The 17,347-nt window shown below is 39.7% G+C and overlaps 1 protein-coding gene across 5 annotated transcripts in view; it reads left to right on the top strand.

Annotated features, from left to right (window-relative positions):
* The window catches only part of GSDMC (gasdermin C), a 50,094-nt gene that overhangs the window by 21,173 nt on the left and 11,574 nt on the right, over nucleotides 1-17,347 (top strand). For 3 of the 5 annotated variants that reach the window (XM_017962298.3, XM_009213580.3, XM_003903159.4), the window contains 5 exons: nucleotides 1,578-1,798; nucleotides 2,802-2,985; nucleotides 11,223-11,388; nucleotides 14,290-14,395; nucleotides 16,450-16,494. In XM_017962298.3, the coding sequence (XP_017817787.1) occupies nucleotides 1,578-1,798; nucleotides 2,802-2,985; nucleotides 11,223-11,388; nucleotides 14,290-14,395; nucleotides 16,450-16,494 (722 nt within the window). Of the gene's footprint in view, nucleotides 1-1,577; nucleotides 1,799-2,801; nucleotides 2,986-11,222; nucleotides 11,389-14,289; nucleotides 14,402-16,449; nucleotides 16,495-17,347 lie in introns of all 5 variants that reach the window. The other 2 variants (XM_017962297.3, XM_017962299.3) reach the window with 1 other exon arrangement.

Genomic DNA, 17,347 nt, shown 5'->3' with positions numbered 1-17,347 from the left:
GCAGACAGCCCTCGTTGAGCTGTGGTGGGCTCCACCCAGTTTGAACTTCCTGGTGGCTTTGTTTACCTACTCAAGCCTCAGCAATGGCAGACACCCCTCTGCCAGCCCAGGCTGCTAGCTGGCAGTTCAATCTTGGACTGCTGCACTAGCACTGAGCAAGGCTCTGTGGGCGTGGGACCTGCCAAGCCAGGCGCAGGATATAATCTCCTGGTGTGCTGTTTGCTAAGACCATTGGAAAAGTGCAGTATTAGGGCAGGAATGTCCCGTTTTTCCAGGTACAGTCTGTCACGGCTTCCCTTGTCTAGGAAAGGGAAATCCCCCAACCCCTTGCACTTCCCTGGTGAGGCAACACCCTGCCCTGCTTGGGCTCACCCTCTGTGGACTGCACCTACTATGCAACCAGTCCCAGCGAGATGAACCAGGTACCTCAGTTGGAAATGCAGAAATCACCTGTCTTCTGCATTGATCACACTGGGAGTTGCAGACTGGAACTGTCATTATTTGGCCATCTTGGAACGATCCTCCACAAACCATCCTTTTCATATATGTTGTTTTTACCTTCAGTGTATACTAGGACCTGATCATTTCTCATTACTTTGAGTGCAATGCCCTGGCCTACCCTGTCATTAATGATTACCTGTATTATTGCAAAACTGCCCTACTAGACTTCCCACTTCTGCCTGAACTCCCTTACTGCAGGCTAATGTCAACCCAGCCACTACAGACATCTCTCTGCAAAAGATGCATCAGATATGTCACTTGTGTGCTCAAATCCCTCCAAAGGCTTTTAATCTCACTTCAAGTAAAAGACAGTGATGAAAATGACCAACAGGGGCCTTCACCAACTTGCCTTCAGTTTCTTCTGACCTCATCTTCTTTCCTTTCCACCTCACATATTCCAGGCATGCATTGCTTCTAAATCTTTTCACTTGCTGATTTCTCTACCTGGAATTCTTTTCTCCACATAATGTTCATTGTTTATACCTTGCCTCCTCTACATTATTGTTCAACTGTCACTTCTCAGTGTGGCTTTCTCTGTAAAACTGCAAACACCAACATATTCTCTACCACTACTCATATCATCTTAACATAAACCCCACCTTCCCTCTGGCCCTTTAGTTGATGACAGTATTGAGCCCTTCCTTCTTCTTGTTATTTAGAGTATCCCTGGGTTAGAGGTGAGGAGATACCCAGGATTTCCTACTCCAACCATAAGGGGCAATGAATTTCACAGCAGTGCCTCTGTCAGAAGCCCAAATTGTCTTTAGAAGCCCAAAGTTGGAAGCCAGTTGTGGTGGTGTGTGCCTATAATCCCAGATGCTAGGTAGGCTGAGGTGGGAGAATCACTTAAGCCCAAGAGTTCAAGACCAGTCTGGGCAACATGGCAAAACCCTGTCTCAAAAACAACAAAAAAATGAACTCAAAGTTGAGAAAGTTATAATCTAGTCACTATTTTAAGTTAAGACCTGCTAATCTCATATGTAGATCTTTTCCTTTAGGGGAAATATCAATAATTGGTGAGAGTTTAACCATTTTCTTCCTTTCCCAACTGACGTTCTCCTTTCATCTCCTCCTAGCAACATGCCCTCCATGTTTGAACGCATTAGCAAAAATTTGATCAAAGAGATTGGAAGCAAAGACTTGACACCTGTCAAATACCTACTGAGTGCCACCAAATTACGTCAGTTTGTTATATTACGAAAGAAGGATTCTCGTTCATCTATTTGGGGACAATCTGACTATGTTCCAGTTGGATTCTCCCTCAATGATATCCTGGAGCCAAGTTCTTCAGTCCCAGGTATTGTCAGCCAGAGGCCTAGGAGGTGAGGGGTGAAAAACATGGGTGGTCAGAAAAAGATGGCCCAGCATCCAAAAATAACTGAGCATTTAGAAAGGAACTCTCAGAACTAGCTTTGCCTGTAGACAAGGGGCAAGAAACAAAGACAAATTGAGAATCCTACTAATTATCTGGATGTAGGCATTCATTAGGTCATTTAATATTTGCATCAGGCTCATGAGGATATTATCCCCATTTTACATAAGAGTAAATAGAAGGTTATACAATTGTCTGTTCAAAGTTATGTACCTGGGGGCTGGGCACTGTGGCTCATGCCTATAATCCCAGCACTTTGGGAGACTGAGGTGGGCAGATCACTTGAGGCCAGGAGTTCGAGATCAGTCTGGTCAACATGCCGAAACCCAGACAGGGTGGTGCACTCTTGTACTCTCATATACTCGGGAGGCTGAGACTCAATAATTGCTTGAGCCCAGAAGGTGGAGGTTGCAGTGAGCTGAGACTGCACCAATGCACTCCAGCCTGGATGACAGAGTGAGACTCTGTCTCAAAACAACAACAACCACCAAACCAAAAACAGTTTGTCCCTGGGAACTGGTAGAACTGCTATCCAAACCCAGGTCTGTCTGGCTCCACATCCCAAACATTTTCGGCCCCTGTGTGCTGCCCTCTGCGGCTGGGTGCTGTGCCTGCTGCAGAGGAGACAGTGTGCCTGGAAGGATGATCCCAGGGGTGTTCTGGACACTGTACATTTGACACCACTATTTCTCAGGGTGAAGATTTTATCTCTGTCACACAGTGCCCCTTTAAACATTTAAACATTTTCTGTCTGTAGTAATTTACATTCAGTTGATTAGTTAGTTTTCAACAGAGTTTTAAATGAGTGGGAGGGTTGGGGCAAAATAGGTCTTTGTGATTTCATTCTGCTCACCAGCTGTTCTTGGCTAAACCTTTGAATTCTTGAATGAATTCTTGGCTAAACCTATGGTCATCTTTTCTTTCCCAGAAACTGTTGTGACAGGACCGTTCCACTTCAGTGACATTGTGATCCAGAAGCATAAGGCTGATGTGAGTGTGAATGTTGGTGTAGAAGTGAGTGTGTCAGGGGAGGCCTCTGTGGACCATGGATGCTCCCTTGAGTTTCAAATTGTTACCATCCCATCTCCAAACCTGGAAGACTTTCAAAAAAGGTGAGGCCATGGGAGAGGAAGGGAATGGATCATCAGTATCCCAGGGGGTGCTATCCTTGAACACAAAAATACATCTAGCATGTCTTGTTGTAGGAATGAAAATCAAGATGATGACATCCCAGATTTTGCTACTCTTTTTAAGTATTCATACCTTCCTTTACTCAAGTAATAGCTATTAGTTACCTAACAAATACTTATTAGAGCAATAACTACCCACTACTGTGCTGTTATTCATTGGGGATAGAATGAAAACAAGACAGATGTAAATACCTGTCATAAAACAGCTTACATTTAGTGGAGACAAGGGATGGGCAGGGAGTAAGAAAATAAGCAATAAAAAATAAATTAACAAAGTATTAATTTAAGTGAGACAAAGACTCTAAAACTATTTATTTAAATAACATGTACATTACTGTCTTGGGATTTATTTTTATTTTTTTCAGCTCTATTGAGATATAGTTGACAAATAAAATTGTGTGAATTTAAGGTGTACAATGTGATGATTTGATGTATGTATATATTGTGAAAAGACCACAATAAAGGCAGTTAACATATTTATTACTTCACCTAGTTATCGTTTTTTTTTTTTTTTTTTTTTTGTGGTGAGAACATTTAATATCTACTCTCAGCAAATTTCAAATATACAATACAGTATTGTTAGTCTGTGTTCCCTTTGACCAATGTCCCCCCATTTCCCTGACTTCCTAACCCCTGCTAACCACCATTATATTTTGTTTCTATAAGTTTGACATTTACAGGTTCCACATATATGTGAGATTATACAGTATTTGTATTTCTCTGTTTGACTTTTATTTAGCATAAAGCCATCAAGGTTTATCCATGTTGTTGCAAATAGCAGGGTTTCTTCCTTTTTTATGGCTGAATAATATTCCATTGTACACACATACCATGATTTCTTTTTCCATTCATCTGCCGGCAGGCACTTAGGTTGTTTTGGTGTCTTGGTTTTTGTGAACAATGCTGCAATGAACATAGAAGTGCAGATATGTCTTTGAGCTACTGATTTAGTTTTCATTGGCTGTATACCCAGAAATGGGATTGCTGGATCATATGGTAGTTCTAGTTTTAGTTTTTTGGAGAACCAACATACTGTTTTCCTTATGGCTATATCAATTACATTCCAACTAATAGCATACAAGGATTTCCTTTAATTCACATCTTTGCCAACACATCTTTTTGTTAAAAGCCATCCTAACAGATGCGAAGTTTTGTCTCATTGTGGTTTTGATTTGTATGTCCCTGATAAGTAATTTTGAGCACCATTTCATGTGCCTGTTAGCTTATTTGTATGTCTTTTTTTGGAGAAAATATCTATTTAGGTCCTTTGCCCATTTTTTAAATCAAGATTTTTGTTTTTGTTTTTGCAATTTAGCTATATGAATTCTTTATATATTTTAGATATTAACCCTTTATCAGGTTTGCAAATATTTTTGACCATTCTGTAGGTTGCATTTTCACCCTGTTGATTGTTTCCTTTGCTGTGCAGAAGCTTTTTAGTTTGCTGAATACCACTTTTCTTTTTTTAGCTGCTGGTGCTTTTGGTGTCATATCAAACAAACTGTTGCCATAACCAATCTTGAGGACCTTTCCCCCTGTATTTTCTTCTAAAAATGTTTTAAGGTTCCGTATCGTATATTTAGGTTTCTAATCTACTTGGAGTTGATCTTTGTGTATAAGGTAAGGACCCAGTTTCAGTCTTTTGCATGTGAATATCCAGTTTTCTCAACACCATTTTTTGAAGACACTATCCTTTATCCCACTATCTATTCTTGTCACGCTTGTCAAATATTAATTGATCATACACATATGAGTTTATTTCTTGGCCCTCTACTCGATTCCACTAGTTTATATGTCTGATTTTATGCAAGTGCCGTAAGTTTTAACTTCTGTAGCTTTGTAATATACTTTGAAATCAGGAAGTATGGGGTGTCTAGCTTTGTTTTTTCTTGAGATTGCTTTAGCTATTCTGGGTCTTTCCATAAGAGTTTTAGGATTATTTTTTCTATTTCTGTGAAGATTGTCGTTGGTATTTTGATAAGAATTGCATTGAATCTATAAATTGCTTTGAGTAGTACGACATTTTAATAATATGAATTCTTCTTATCCATGAGCACAAAAATTTTGCTGTTTATTTTTGTCTTCTTTAATCAATTTTGTAGTTTTCAGTATATAGACCTTTCGCCTCCTTGGTGAAATGTATTCACAAGTATTTTATTATTTTTGATTCTATTATAAATGGATTTTTTTTTTTTTTAGACAGAGTCTCACTCTGTCACCCAGGCTGGAGTGCAATGGCATGATCTTGACTCACTGCAACCTCTGCCTCCCGGGTTCAAGCAATTCTCCTGCCTCAGCCTCCCAAGTAGCTGGGATTACAGGTGCTTGCCACAATGCCCAGCTAATGTTTTGTATTTTCAGTAGAGATGGGGTTTTGCCATGTTGGCCAGGCTGGTCTCGAGCTCCTGACCTCAGGTGATCCACCTGCCTCAGCCCCCCAAAGAGCTGGGATTACAGGTGAGAGCCACCATGTCCAGCCTATAAATTGATTTTTAAAGATAGTTCATTGTTAATTTATAGAAATACAACTGATTTTTAATGTTGATTTTGTATCCCGCAACTTGACTGCATTTATTTATTAGTTCTAATATTTTTAAAATGAAGTTTTTAGGATTTTCAATGTATAAGATAATATCATCTGTAAAGAGACAATTTTACTTCTTTCTTTCCTATTTAGGTGCCTTTTATTTATTTATTTTTACCTAATTTCACTGGCTAGCATTTCCAGTGCTATACTGAAGAGAAGTGGTGAGGGTGGACATTCCTGTTTTGTTCCTTATTTTAAAGGAAAAACTTTTCAACATTGAGCATTATGTTAGCTGTGGACTTTATTATGACCATGTATAGCCTTCATTATGTTAAAGTACATTTCTTCTATATCTAATTTGCTGAGAGTTTTTATCATGACAGGATGATACATTTCACCAAATGCTTTTTCTACATCTACTGAGATGATCATATGGTTTTTGTCCTTGATTATGTCAATATGTTGTATTGTATTTATTGATTTGCATGTGTTGAACCATCCTTTCATTCCAGGGATAAATTCCACTTGATTATGGTGTATGATCCTTTTAATGTGCTGTTAAATTTGGTTTGCTAAAATTTTGTTAAGGACTTTTGCATCTATGTTTATCAGATATATTGGCCTGTAATTTTCTTTTCTTGTTGTAATGTCCTTATCTGGCTTTGGTATTAGAGTAATGCTGGCCTTGCACAATGAATCTGAATTATTCTTTCCTCTTCAATTTTTTGGTTTGAGCAGCATTGATGTAATCTTCTTTAAATGTCTAGTAGAATTCACCAGTGAAGGCATTCAGTCATGGGCATGTTTTTTGGGAGCTTTTTTGATTACTGATTCAATCACCTTACTTGTTAATGATATGTTTATATTTTCTGTTTCTTCATGAGTCAATCTCAATACGTCATATGTTTTTAGGAATTTATCCATTTCTCTTAGATGCCCCAGTTTGTTGATACATAATTGTTGATAATAGGTTCTCATGATCTTTTTTATTTCTGTGGCATCATTTGTATGTCTCCTTTTAACTACAAATTTATTTATTGGAGTTCTTCTTTCTTGGTTTGTCTAGCTAAGGGTTTGTCAATTTTTAATTTTTTTCAAAAAACCCCTCAGTTTTATTACCTTTTCTATTGTTTTTCTATTTTCCATTTAATTTATTCTGCTCTAATTTTTTTTTTTTTTTTTTAAGACAGAGTCTTGTTCTGTTGCCTAGGTTGGAGGGCAGTGGTCAGTGGTGTGATCTTCGCTCACTGCATGCTCCGCCTCCTAGGTTCATGCCATTCTCCTGCCTTAGCCTCCCAAGTAGCTGGGACTACAGGCACCCACCACCACACCTGGCTAATTTTTTTTTTTTTTTGTATTTTTAGTAGAGATGGGGTTTCATCGTGTTAGCCAGGATGGTCTCGGTCTCCTAACCTCGTGATCTGCCTGCCTTGGCCTCCCAAAGTGCTGGGATTACAGGTGTGAGCCACTGTGCCCAGTCTGTTCTTCTTTTCTAGTTCTTTAAGGTATAAAGTTAGGTTGTTGATCTGAATTATTTCTATTTTCTTAATGTGGGTGTTTATAAACTTTCCTCTTAGAACTGCTTTTGCTGTATCCCATAAGTTTTGGTATGTTGTGTTTTCATTTTTGTTTGTGTAAGATATTTTTTGAATTCCCTTTTGGTTTCTTCTTTGACCCACTGATTGCTCAGTTTAATTTCCACATATTTGTGAATTTTCTGAAATTCCTTGTTATTTCTAGTTTTGTGCCATTGTTATTGGAAAAGATACTTGAAATAATTTCTGTCTTCTTAAATTTGTTAAGACTTGTTTTGTGGCCTAACATATGGTCTATCTTGGAGAATGTTCCATGTGCTCTGGAGAAGAATTTGTATTCTGCTGCTGTTAGATGGAATGTTCTGTATATGTCTGTTAGGCTCATTTGGTTTATAATATTTTTTTCAAGTCTTATATTTTTGCATTGATTTTTTTTTTCTGGGTGATGTGCCCATTAGAGTGGGTATTAAAGTCTCTTACTAATTTTGTATTGCTCTTTATTTCTCCTTTTAGTTTTGTTAATATTTGATTTACATATTTATGTGCTCTGATGTTTGGTGCATATATATAGTAGTATCATTATATAATGACATTCTTCTATCTTGTTACAGTTTTTGACTTAAGTCCATTTTATCTGACATATATGTATATATATAGATATATATGTAATGTGTGTGTGTGTGTGTGTGTGTGTGTGTGTCTATGTGTCTATGTAAGTATGACCACCCTTGTTCTTTTTTGGCCATCTTTTGCATTAGAATTTCTTTTTCCATCTCTTCCCTTTCAGCCTGTGTGTCCTTAAAGCTAACACGAATCTCTTTTAGGCAGCAAGTCATTGGATCTTGCTTTCTTATATATTTATCCACTCTGTCTTTAGTTTGGAAAATTTAATCTGTTTACATTTAATATAATTATTGATAGGTAACTACTTGCTATTGTCATTTTAATTGTTTTATGACTTTTATAGTTTTTTTCTTTCCTTTTTTCTCACCTGCCATCTTCCTTTGTGATTTGATTACTTTTTGTGGTAGGATGCTTGATTCCTTTCTCTTAATCTTTTGCATACCTACTACAGGTTTTTCCTTACAAAGTTACAATGAGGCTTACATAAAATATCTTATAGTTATAATATCCTATTTTATGCTGATAACTTAATTTTGGGGGATTAATTTTTTTTGGGGGGTCAACCTATTTGGGACATTTTTGAGACAGTCTCACTGTGTCGCTCAAGCTGGAATGCAGTGGCACAGTCTCAGCTAACTGCAACCTCTGCCTCCTAGATTTAAGCAATTCTCATGCCTCAACCTCCCAAGTATGTGGAACTATGGGCATGTGCCACTACAACTGGCAAATTTTTTGTATTTTTATTAGAGACAGGGTTTTGCCGTATTAGCCAGGCTGGTCTTGAACTCCTGGCCTCAAGTAATCTGCCTGCCTTGGACTCCTAAAATGCTGAGATTACAGACATGAGCCACCGTGCCTGGCCTTCAGCTTAATTTTGATTGCATAAAAAGCATTATACCTTTACTTCTTCCCCTCATTGATATTTTAGGTTATTGATATTATGATTTACATATTTTTATACTGTATATCTAAAAACAAATTATTGTAGAGTTATTTTTAATATACTTAAAACATTTTTATACTAGAGTTGAAAATCATTTATGTACCACATTTAGAATATTACAGAATTCTGACTCTGATTATATATTTTCCTTTACTGACGAATTTTACACATTCATGTGTTTTATGTTGTTAATTAACATATTTTCATTTCAAATTGAAGAATTCCCTTTTGCATTTCTTGTAAGGTGCTCTGCCCTCATGAATGGATTAATATCATTATCATGGGAGTTGGGTAGTTTTTGCAGGAGTGGGCTCTTGACAAAAGGGTGAAGTTCAGCGCTTATATTCTCTTTGTCTTGTGTGTTTGCTTCTGCTTTTCACCATCTTCTATGAGATGACATAACACCAAATGCTGGTGCCATGCTCTGAGGCTTCCCAGCCTCCAGAATCATGAGCCAAATAAACTTCAGTTTTATATAATTTAGCCAGTCTGTCATATTCTCTTACAGCAACAGAAAACAGAACAAGACAGCAGTTTTTTTTTTCTTTCAGTATCTTGAATATATCATCCTTTCCTAGCCAGGTTTCTCCTAAGAAATTTGCTGATTGTCTCATAGATTCTCCCCTGTATGTAATGAGTAGCTTTTCTCTTGTTACGCTAGGTATTTTCTCTTTATCTTTGACTTTTGATAATTTAATTGTAACGTGTCTTGGTGTAGACCCTTTTGGGTTCAACCTATTTGGGAAATTTTTAGTGTCACAAATCTTGATGCCCCCTTCTCTCTCAAAATTTGGGAGTTTCCTCCTCTCCTCTCCTCTCCTCTCTGCTCCTCTCTGCTCCTCTCCTCTCCTCTCCTCTCTTCTCTTTTGTGACAGGGTCTTGCTCTGTCACTGAGGCTGGAGTGCAATGGCATGATCCTGGTTCACTGCAGCCTCTACCTCCTGGGCTGAAGTGATCCTCCCACCTCAGCTTCCTGGTCAGGCCAGGGCAGAGGCTGTGCTCAGGAGTTAGGTGTGGTTGCTGACTGGCCTTCCTATTTGGGCAAAGTCTTAGGCTGGGCCCTGAGGCTGGCCAGAGTTGTGGAGGATCCTTGGTCTGTTGGGGCCAGAGGCTGTGCTCCACAGTTAGGCAGCATTGCTGGCCGGCTTTCCTGTCTCACAAGGAACTCAGGTTGGGTTCTGAGACTGACCTCCACAGTGAGGCTATACCACTGGCTAAGGATGCAAGCCAGACAGAAGCTGCCTACCATACTTCCTGGCCAGACAATTTGGTTGGCTTGGGTCTGCAGGCGGGCAAGCTGCTGGTTGGTCTCTCTGATTGGGTACCACTGCTAGTAGGAATGCAGTGTCACTGCCAAGATCCATGCAGTGATTGCTGAAGCCTTGACCAGTTCTTTGCTTCTAGGTGACCCAGGTGGTCTAGTCCTGCTGATTCCCTCAATGTTCTCTGTGACATGGGACAGAGCTGGACCTCCTAGGATGTGCTTTGGAATGCTTTTTGAAGCTGGATAGCTACTTTGGCTCTCTTTTTTCCCGTTGAAGAGATTGTGGGCCCAGGGGAACTCCATCCATGTTGTGATGGCGCTTGGGGGAAGGGTGATTCTGCCAAAGTAAAACTCTTACCCTTCTAATGAAGGGTGAAACACCAAGCTTGGTGTTTTCAGGATAAGGGGCAAGGTCAGTGAGTTGGAAGCCTAGACAACCAGGATAAAGGAGATATAACATGAAGCTTGGAAGATAAGTAGATGTCACATAACATAGCATCTAAGGACATGGTAAGAAGACAGCAATGACAAAACCTAATATTGTGTGCTCAGTAACCTCCTCTACTGAAAGGCAAATTAAGAATCCCTCAATATTCCACATGACTGCTATCTAGGACACTGACTCCATAGGTGCCTTGAGTAGAATCAAGGTTGAGCCTCAGAAAGAACTGAAATAGAAATGAAATCTGTCTTCAGTACTTCAAACCATTCATAGGTATCCCCAGAAACTACATCATCAAGTCAGCCCTACCAATCCACCCACCATGGACAGTAAATCTGTAAAGGTCATAAAATCATCCAGAGTCTTCCCTGCTTCATCCCACTTTATCTGTCTGCTCTCCAGCCCACCCTGATTGTGCTAATGGACACGTTCGATGTGAATACCCAGCTTTGACAACAGGACTTCCTAAAGACCGTTCTCAATCATCTGGACCTGTCTGCTTCTAGCCCTTTTTTTTCTGAGAGACCCTAGTGTTGAAATTCTATAAATTACCCCTTAACAGGACCAGTATAATTTAGCAAAATGCAGATGCCTTTAACAATATGGTACATATACTCTCACACCTGAACCACCATCAATGGGATCTCCTCCATTCTGTATGTCAGATAAAACTTTCTGCTGCCCTAACACCCACTGGGGGCTCACCTTTCAGGGTCCAAAGGCATTGCACCCCTCCCAGGTCTTGAGGAGAAGGGCCCCCAGGGTAACCTGAAAAGGCATTGCTTTCCCACTCTGACTCTTCTCCTCCTCCCTTAAATCCCCAGGAAACTGTTGGATCCAGAGCCATCATTTCTGAAGGAGTGCCGGAGGAGAGGTGACAACCTATACGTGGTGACAGAAGCTGTTGAACTGATCAACAATACTGTGCTGTACAATAGCAGTGGTGTGAATATTTTAGGGAAAATTTCTCTTTGGATTACATATGGCAAGGTATAAAGTTGTCCTGAAGTGGGATTGAAATACAAAACATATAGCCCGTCCTGGCAGCCAAGCTTCATTTCCTAGGGGGCTCTGGACTCTGTTTCCAGGGATTACAAAGGATGGAGTCATTATTTCCCACTTCTTACCTGTCAGTGTATCCTGACTTCTGATCTGAGAGTATATTCTAATATCCTCCATTATAGTGTTTTACTATACGGGGTCATGCAGTATTGACAAAATCAGAAATATATTTAATTATTTAGTATTATGTTTTGCTTTGGGTAAATGATAAATTCTGCAGAATTCAAGTGTGTGATCTCTGTATTATATACAGTCTAGTTTTGTGGCTGGAAGAGATGTGGGACCACTAGCACCAAACCCCAGTTGTTAAAGTACTTTAAACTCTAAGATAACCTGATGAGAAATATTTCAAGGAGTGAGATCAAAGTATTTTGAAGAACATGTGACTTACACAAGTCATTCACAATAACCAAGTATAATATTTTTAATATAAATAAATTCGTTTATCAAATATTCAGATTAAGTATGGGTCAAGGACATATAAAGTTTGTGTGTGTTATAATGTGCTTTTACACTATGTCTGTGTAATTTGTCCTTACTTAAGAGCTTTAGAAACTACAGAAGAAACCTGATATGCATACTAACTTTCCCAATGCCAGTGAGTTGCTGCTAAAAATTAGACAAATGGTAACAGACCCCGGAAAGCTGGAATAGTGGACCCCCACCTGCAGCAGGGAAGGAAGTCCAGAAACAAGAATCCCCAAACGGTTCAGGAATCGGAGGCACTAGCTATCTCTGAAGATAGGGTATAGGTGGGACTGAAAGTAAGAATATTGATTGGAAATCTTTTTAATTTTTTAAAAAATGTTTGTGGGTATATAGTAGATGTATACATTTATGGGGTACATGAGATCTTTTGATACAGGCATACAATGTGTAATAATCACTGCAGGGAATCTTTATAAGGAATACTCAGAGCCCAAATCCCTTCCCACCTCTGCGTAGCCAGGCACCTACCCTCACCCACTCTGGCAGAAGATCTTGTGGAAAACTTATTCCCTGTGGATTCTAGATTTACGGAGACTAGTTACAGTGAAGGGTGGGAGTGAGAAGCCATATTGGAAAAGGGAAATAGGTGCAAGTCCTCATTGAGAGTGGGAACATTGAGTCCCTTTCCCCATTCAGCTCCAGGCATCATGTCTCTACCCTTTCTACCCCCACAACACACAGCCTAGGCAGGATATTGAAGAATTATTTCCTAGGAAAATTAACCAGTACAGAAGAAATAACTAAAAAACCCCCAACGACTGGAGACTCCAAAGAGATAGTTTAATCCCTGCCTGGTTGCCCCAAAGTGAAACCTCTACTCAACATGCCCTGCCTAGGCACACTTAGCAGCTTTCATGCTTCACTCGTTAGCGAAACAGAAAAAAATCACAGACACTTGAGGAAAGCCTAAAACACAAAACAAAAACACTTTGAAATTAGGAAATTAGAGGAAACAAAAACAACATAGGAAGGTAAGAAATACTTGATCCCGTTAAAGAGATAATATTTTATTTTCATGAAAGGATAATGCTCTGTAAAAAGGGTATTTATAGCTCTTAGAAATTAAAAATAGAGTAGTAGAAATTTATTATTCTTTTACTTAAATAGAAGAATCAAAAAGCAAAATCAAAGAAATTTCCAGGAAAAAGTAAGCAAAAAGACAGGAGACTATTCATTAAAAAAATGTGGAGTCTAGGCACAGTGGCTCATGCCTGTAATCCTAGCACTTTGGGAGGCTCATGCAGGTGGATTGGTTGAGCTCAGGAGCTCAAAACCAGCCTGGGCAACATAGACCTTGTCTCTATAAAATATAAACAAAAAATTAGCCAGATGTGGTGGCGCATGCCTGTAGTTCCAGTTACTTGGGAGGCTGAGGTGGGAGAATTGCTTGAGCCTGGAAGTTGCAGCTGTTGTGAGCCATGATTGTGCCACTGCATTCCAGCCTGGGCAACAGAATGAGACACTGTCTCAATTAAAACAAAACAAAACTTGAGGATCAGTCAAGGAGATTTAACTACTCCTGAATAATAGGAGTTCCAGAAGGGGAGAACAAAGACATAATGCATTGTGGAAAATCTTTTAGGAGGAAATACAAGGAAGGTTCTGAGACCCAAAGAATGTGTTTCCAGAATGAAAATGTCTACTGAAGGCATGGTTTCTTGAGTCAACATAGATCTACCCCATAAAACTTAAGAGTGAATTTTCAGAACACTTACCTCAAAAAGACAACAATAAATATTTCTAAAAGGGAAATAAAGTCATATTCCAGAGAATTCCAGCCAAGAATTGTATGACCAGTCAAAATAGCAATCACGTGTGAGAGGTACAATAAAAATGTCTTTAGACGCACAAGTGCTCAAAAAAATGTGTCCCCCATCTCCTCTGGAGAGAATGAGTAAAGAAACAGAGAAGGCACGGGGACATCACATTAACTGAATGTGGTGATAAAGGAAAGATGGGGGTGGTGAAAAGCAGTTTTGTCCAAGTATAAACAGTGAATATTACCTTAAAAATTGGGATATTAATATTTTAGGAAGATGGGAGAAGGGAATTAAGGAATGAGGAAAGAGAAGGAAAACAAATTCATCATAATCAAAAAGAGAATAAATAGTTAAATCTGGAAAGAAATAAAAACATTGCAATATCAACATGAAATTGAGAAATGGGAAGATGAGCACAGGATGAAACAAGGAAGAAAGAGCAGTGATTGGAAATCACAAGTCAGCAGTAGGGAGGATGAGAGCAGGGAATGCTGGTGGTTTTCCTCATGAGCTTTCTAGAGCCATCTGACCTTTAAAATTACATACATTTAATACTGTATTGTCTGGTTTCTCTCCCCAGGGTCAAGGCCAAGGAGAGAGTCTCAGAGTGAAGAAGAAGGCGCTGACTCTGCAGAAGGGCATGGTGATGGCTTATAAGAGAAAACAGCTGGTTATCAAGGAGAAAGGTGGGAGTAAGCAGAGCTCAGCAAGGCAGATGGCGGTGGAGGGGGGTGTCTGCTTCTCCTGAGAGAGAAGCGAGAGGAAAATAGCCATAATATGCAATCTTTGCTGCTCTGCCTATCCAAGGAGAAGCATGCACATTTCTTACTGTCCAGGGCACACACCCATCTTACCACACAGAGGTACCTCCAAGCATGGCCTGGCTGAAATGCTGCTACTGGGAGATACAGAGACAGCCTCATACATGCAAAATAATCCAACTTGTTCATCTTGGAGTGTTGTTAGCACTGGGCAAATTCCAACCCTACTCCTAACCATCCTTATTCACTTAAGTACCCTCAGCAACTCTTCAGTCACAGAGAATTACCCAAGCTTACCCATAATCCCATATTAAGGTCCTATGAGATAACAACATCACAATCACAAACAAAACTGCACACACAATGCCCTAAGAACATAAGCCTGAATTTTATCTACATCTTTCCCTCCTTCATCAGCCTCAAAATGCACAGTTCCTGACCACACACACTTTGGGTTTTGACTCCATGTGGGCAGAAGCATCTGTGTCAGTTGCATACCTGGGTGTGATGGTGAGTGCTGGGAACACAACCGGCTCTCAGAGTCCTTGTTCTCTCCCTTCCCAAATGCTGAGTCCCAGCTAGAGCTCATTCAAATACAGATCGAGCTCAGCTCCTCATTCTCACACACACTCTCACACTCTACTGCCTATAGTATCCTCACTGCAACATGGTCAAGGGAATGTCCTGATGTCAGTTACCTCCCATCAGTGGCCATAGACAGAATGAGGCTGAACTCTCTCCAGTCTTTCAGTTAGTAGACTCTGGCTTCTGGAAAGACTGACCATATCCAAAGCAGCTCTCTAATGAGGAGAAGGGGTGAGAATGGGATTCCCACTCTTGGGAAAGGTCAGAGACTCCTGCGGAGGGCACCATGAGATGGTGGCACTACCAAAGGTCATGGTGAATGATAAGATGATTTTAGCATAGAAGGAAAAGAAAAGGAGCTGTAGTTTCAAAATATCATCATCATCAACAACAAACAAAGAATGATGTGGTCAGGTAAAAGAAGACCCCACAAAACATGATGTGGTAGTATCCAGATAGAATCAAGTCAGTATTCATTGGTGACTGAATCCAGGTAGATTCATTGGAGAATAAACTACAGTAGTTGAAGTGTGAATGCAAAGAGGGGAAGTGAGGAACCAGTGTGTAGATGGTTCTTGAAGGAAGTTGGCTGTGAGGAGACAATAGGTGGGAGGAGGAGATAACTAAAGGAGGATACTTAGCTTTGGAAAGGGAGTTTATGAGATGGTGAAGACTTGAGCCTGTTCTCAGGCTAGGGGAAAGATCCTGATGAACTGGAGAGGGTGAAGATGAATTGGTGTCAGTTACATTGCTGGACATGTATCTCCATTCCTTGCATCAGCTAGGGAGAGAAGATCTCATTTCCATTTTACAGATGAGGCGTCTGACATAGAGGAGCGCCACTGTCCCCGTTAGTAGTCAGAACACGACTTGCGGTCACTGCTGTGAGGTTAGCTTTTCCTCTAACTTCATTCAGTTCACACTTTTCAACCCTTATACAACATTTTTGTCTTCTTCATAGGCTCTTTTCCCTGTTGAACACTTACACTTTAATGTTAGGTGAGTTTCAGACTTCAGCATATTTCTCTACATGGAATGTGAAATCATCCAAGAAGATGCCAGATTGAGAGTGGTAAGTAAGGCAGGTCAGTAAGAAAAGGGCAGCAGGAAGCAATCCTACCTAGTGAAGGTCAAAGGGAGCTGAGTTCCTTTACTCTATCAAGGTAATTTCCAAATGTTGGATGGCAAAATGATTACCTAAATTGCTTATTTAAATGCAGGTTCTACGGCACCCTTCAAAGTGATTCAGAAGGCACAGAGTGAGGCCAGGGGTCAGATTTAACAGGCATCCCAGTGGTTTTGATACAAAGGGTTCCCTGGTCCAGGTTGGGGCTGTGGGAAAGACTCAGGCAGGAATAACCTCAACTCTCCTAATGGAAGTTCTTTCCATTCAGCCATTCTCATCTCAGATGATGATGAACAGAGAACCTTTCAAGATGGTGAGTTCCAAAGCCTGGTCTTTTTATTTTTTTATTTTTGTGAGTACACAGGAGGTATATATATTTATAAGGTACACAAGATATTTTAATACAGGCATGCAATGTGTAATAATCACATCATGGAAAATGGAGTATTCATCTCCTGAGGCATTTATCCTTCATGTTATAAGCAATCCAGTTATACTGTTTTAGTTTTTAAAAAATGTACAATTAAATTATTTTGACGGTAGTCACCCTGTTGTGCTATCAAATGCTAGGTATTATTCATTCTTTCTAGCTTTTTAAAAGTGCCCATTAACCATCCTTACCTCTCCCCCAGGCCCCCCACCACCCTTCCCAGTCTCAGGTAGCATCCTTCTATCTCTATGTGTTTGACTGTTTTGACTTTTACATCCCACAAGTAAGTGAAAACATAAGATGTTTGTCTTTCTATTCCTGACTTATTTCACTTAACATAATGCCCTCCAGTTTCATTCATGTTTTTGCAAATAATAGGATCTCATTCTTTATTTTATGGGTGAATAGTATACCATTGTGTATATGGATGATATTTTCTTTATACATTCATCTGTTGATGGACATTTAGTTTGTTTCCAAATCTTGACTATTATGAACAGTGTTGCAACAAACATGGTTTGTTTGTTCTTAAATCTCTCTTTGGTATACTGATTGCCTGCCTTTTGGTGTATATACCCAGCAGTGAGCTTGCTGGATCATATGGTAACTCTAGTTTTTGTTTATTGAGGAAGGTCCAAACTGTTCTCCAAAGTGGTTGTACTAATTTACATTCCTGTCAACAGCATATGAGAGTCTCCTTTTCTCTGCATCCTCCCCAGCATGTGTTACTGCCTGT

This window comes from Papio anubis, chromosome 8 (genome assembly GCF_008728515.1).
Source record: "Papio anubis isolate 15944 chromosome 8, Panubis1.0, whole genome shotgun sequence".
Classification (NCBI taxonomy): domain Eukaryota; kingdom Metazoa; phylum Chordata; class Mammalia; order Primates; family Cercopithecidae; genus Papio; species Papio anubis.
The sequence above is the reverse complement of the archived record's forward strand: the minus strand, read 5'-3'. Positions and strand labels throughout refer to the sequence as shown.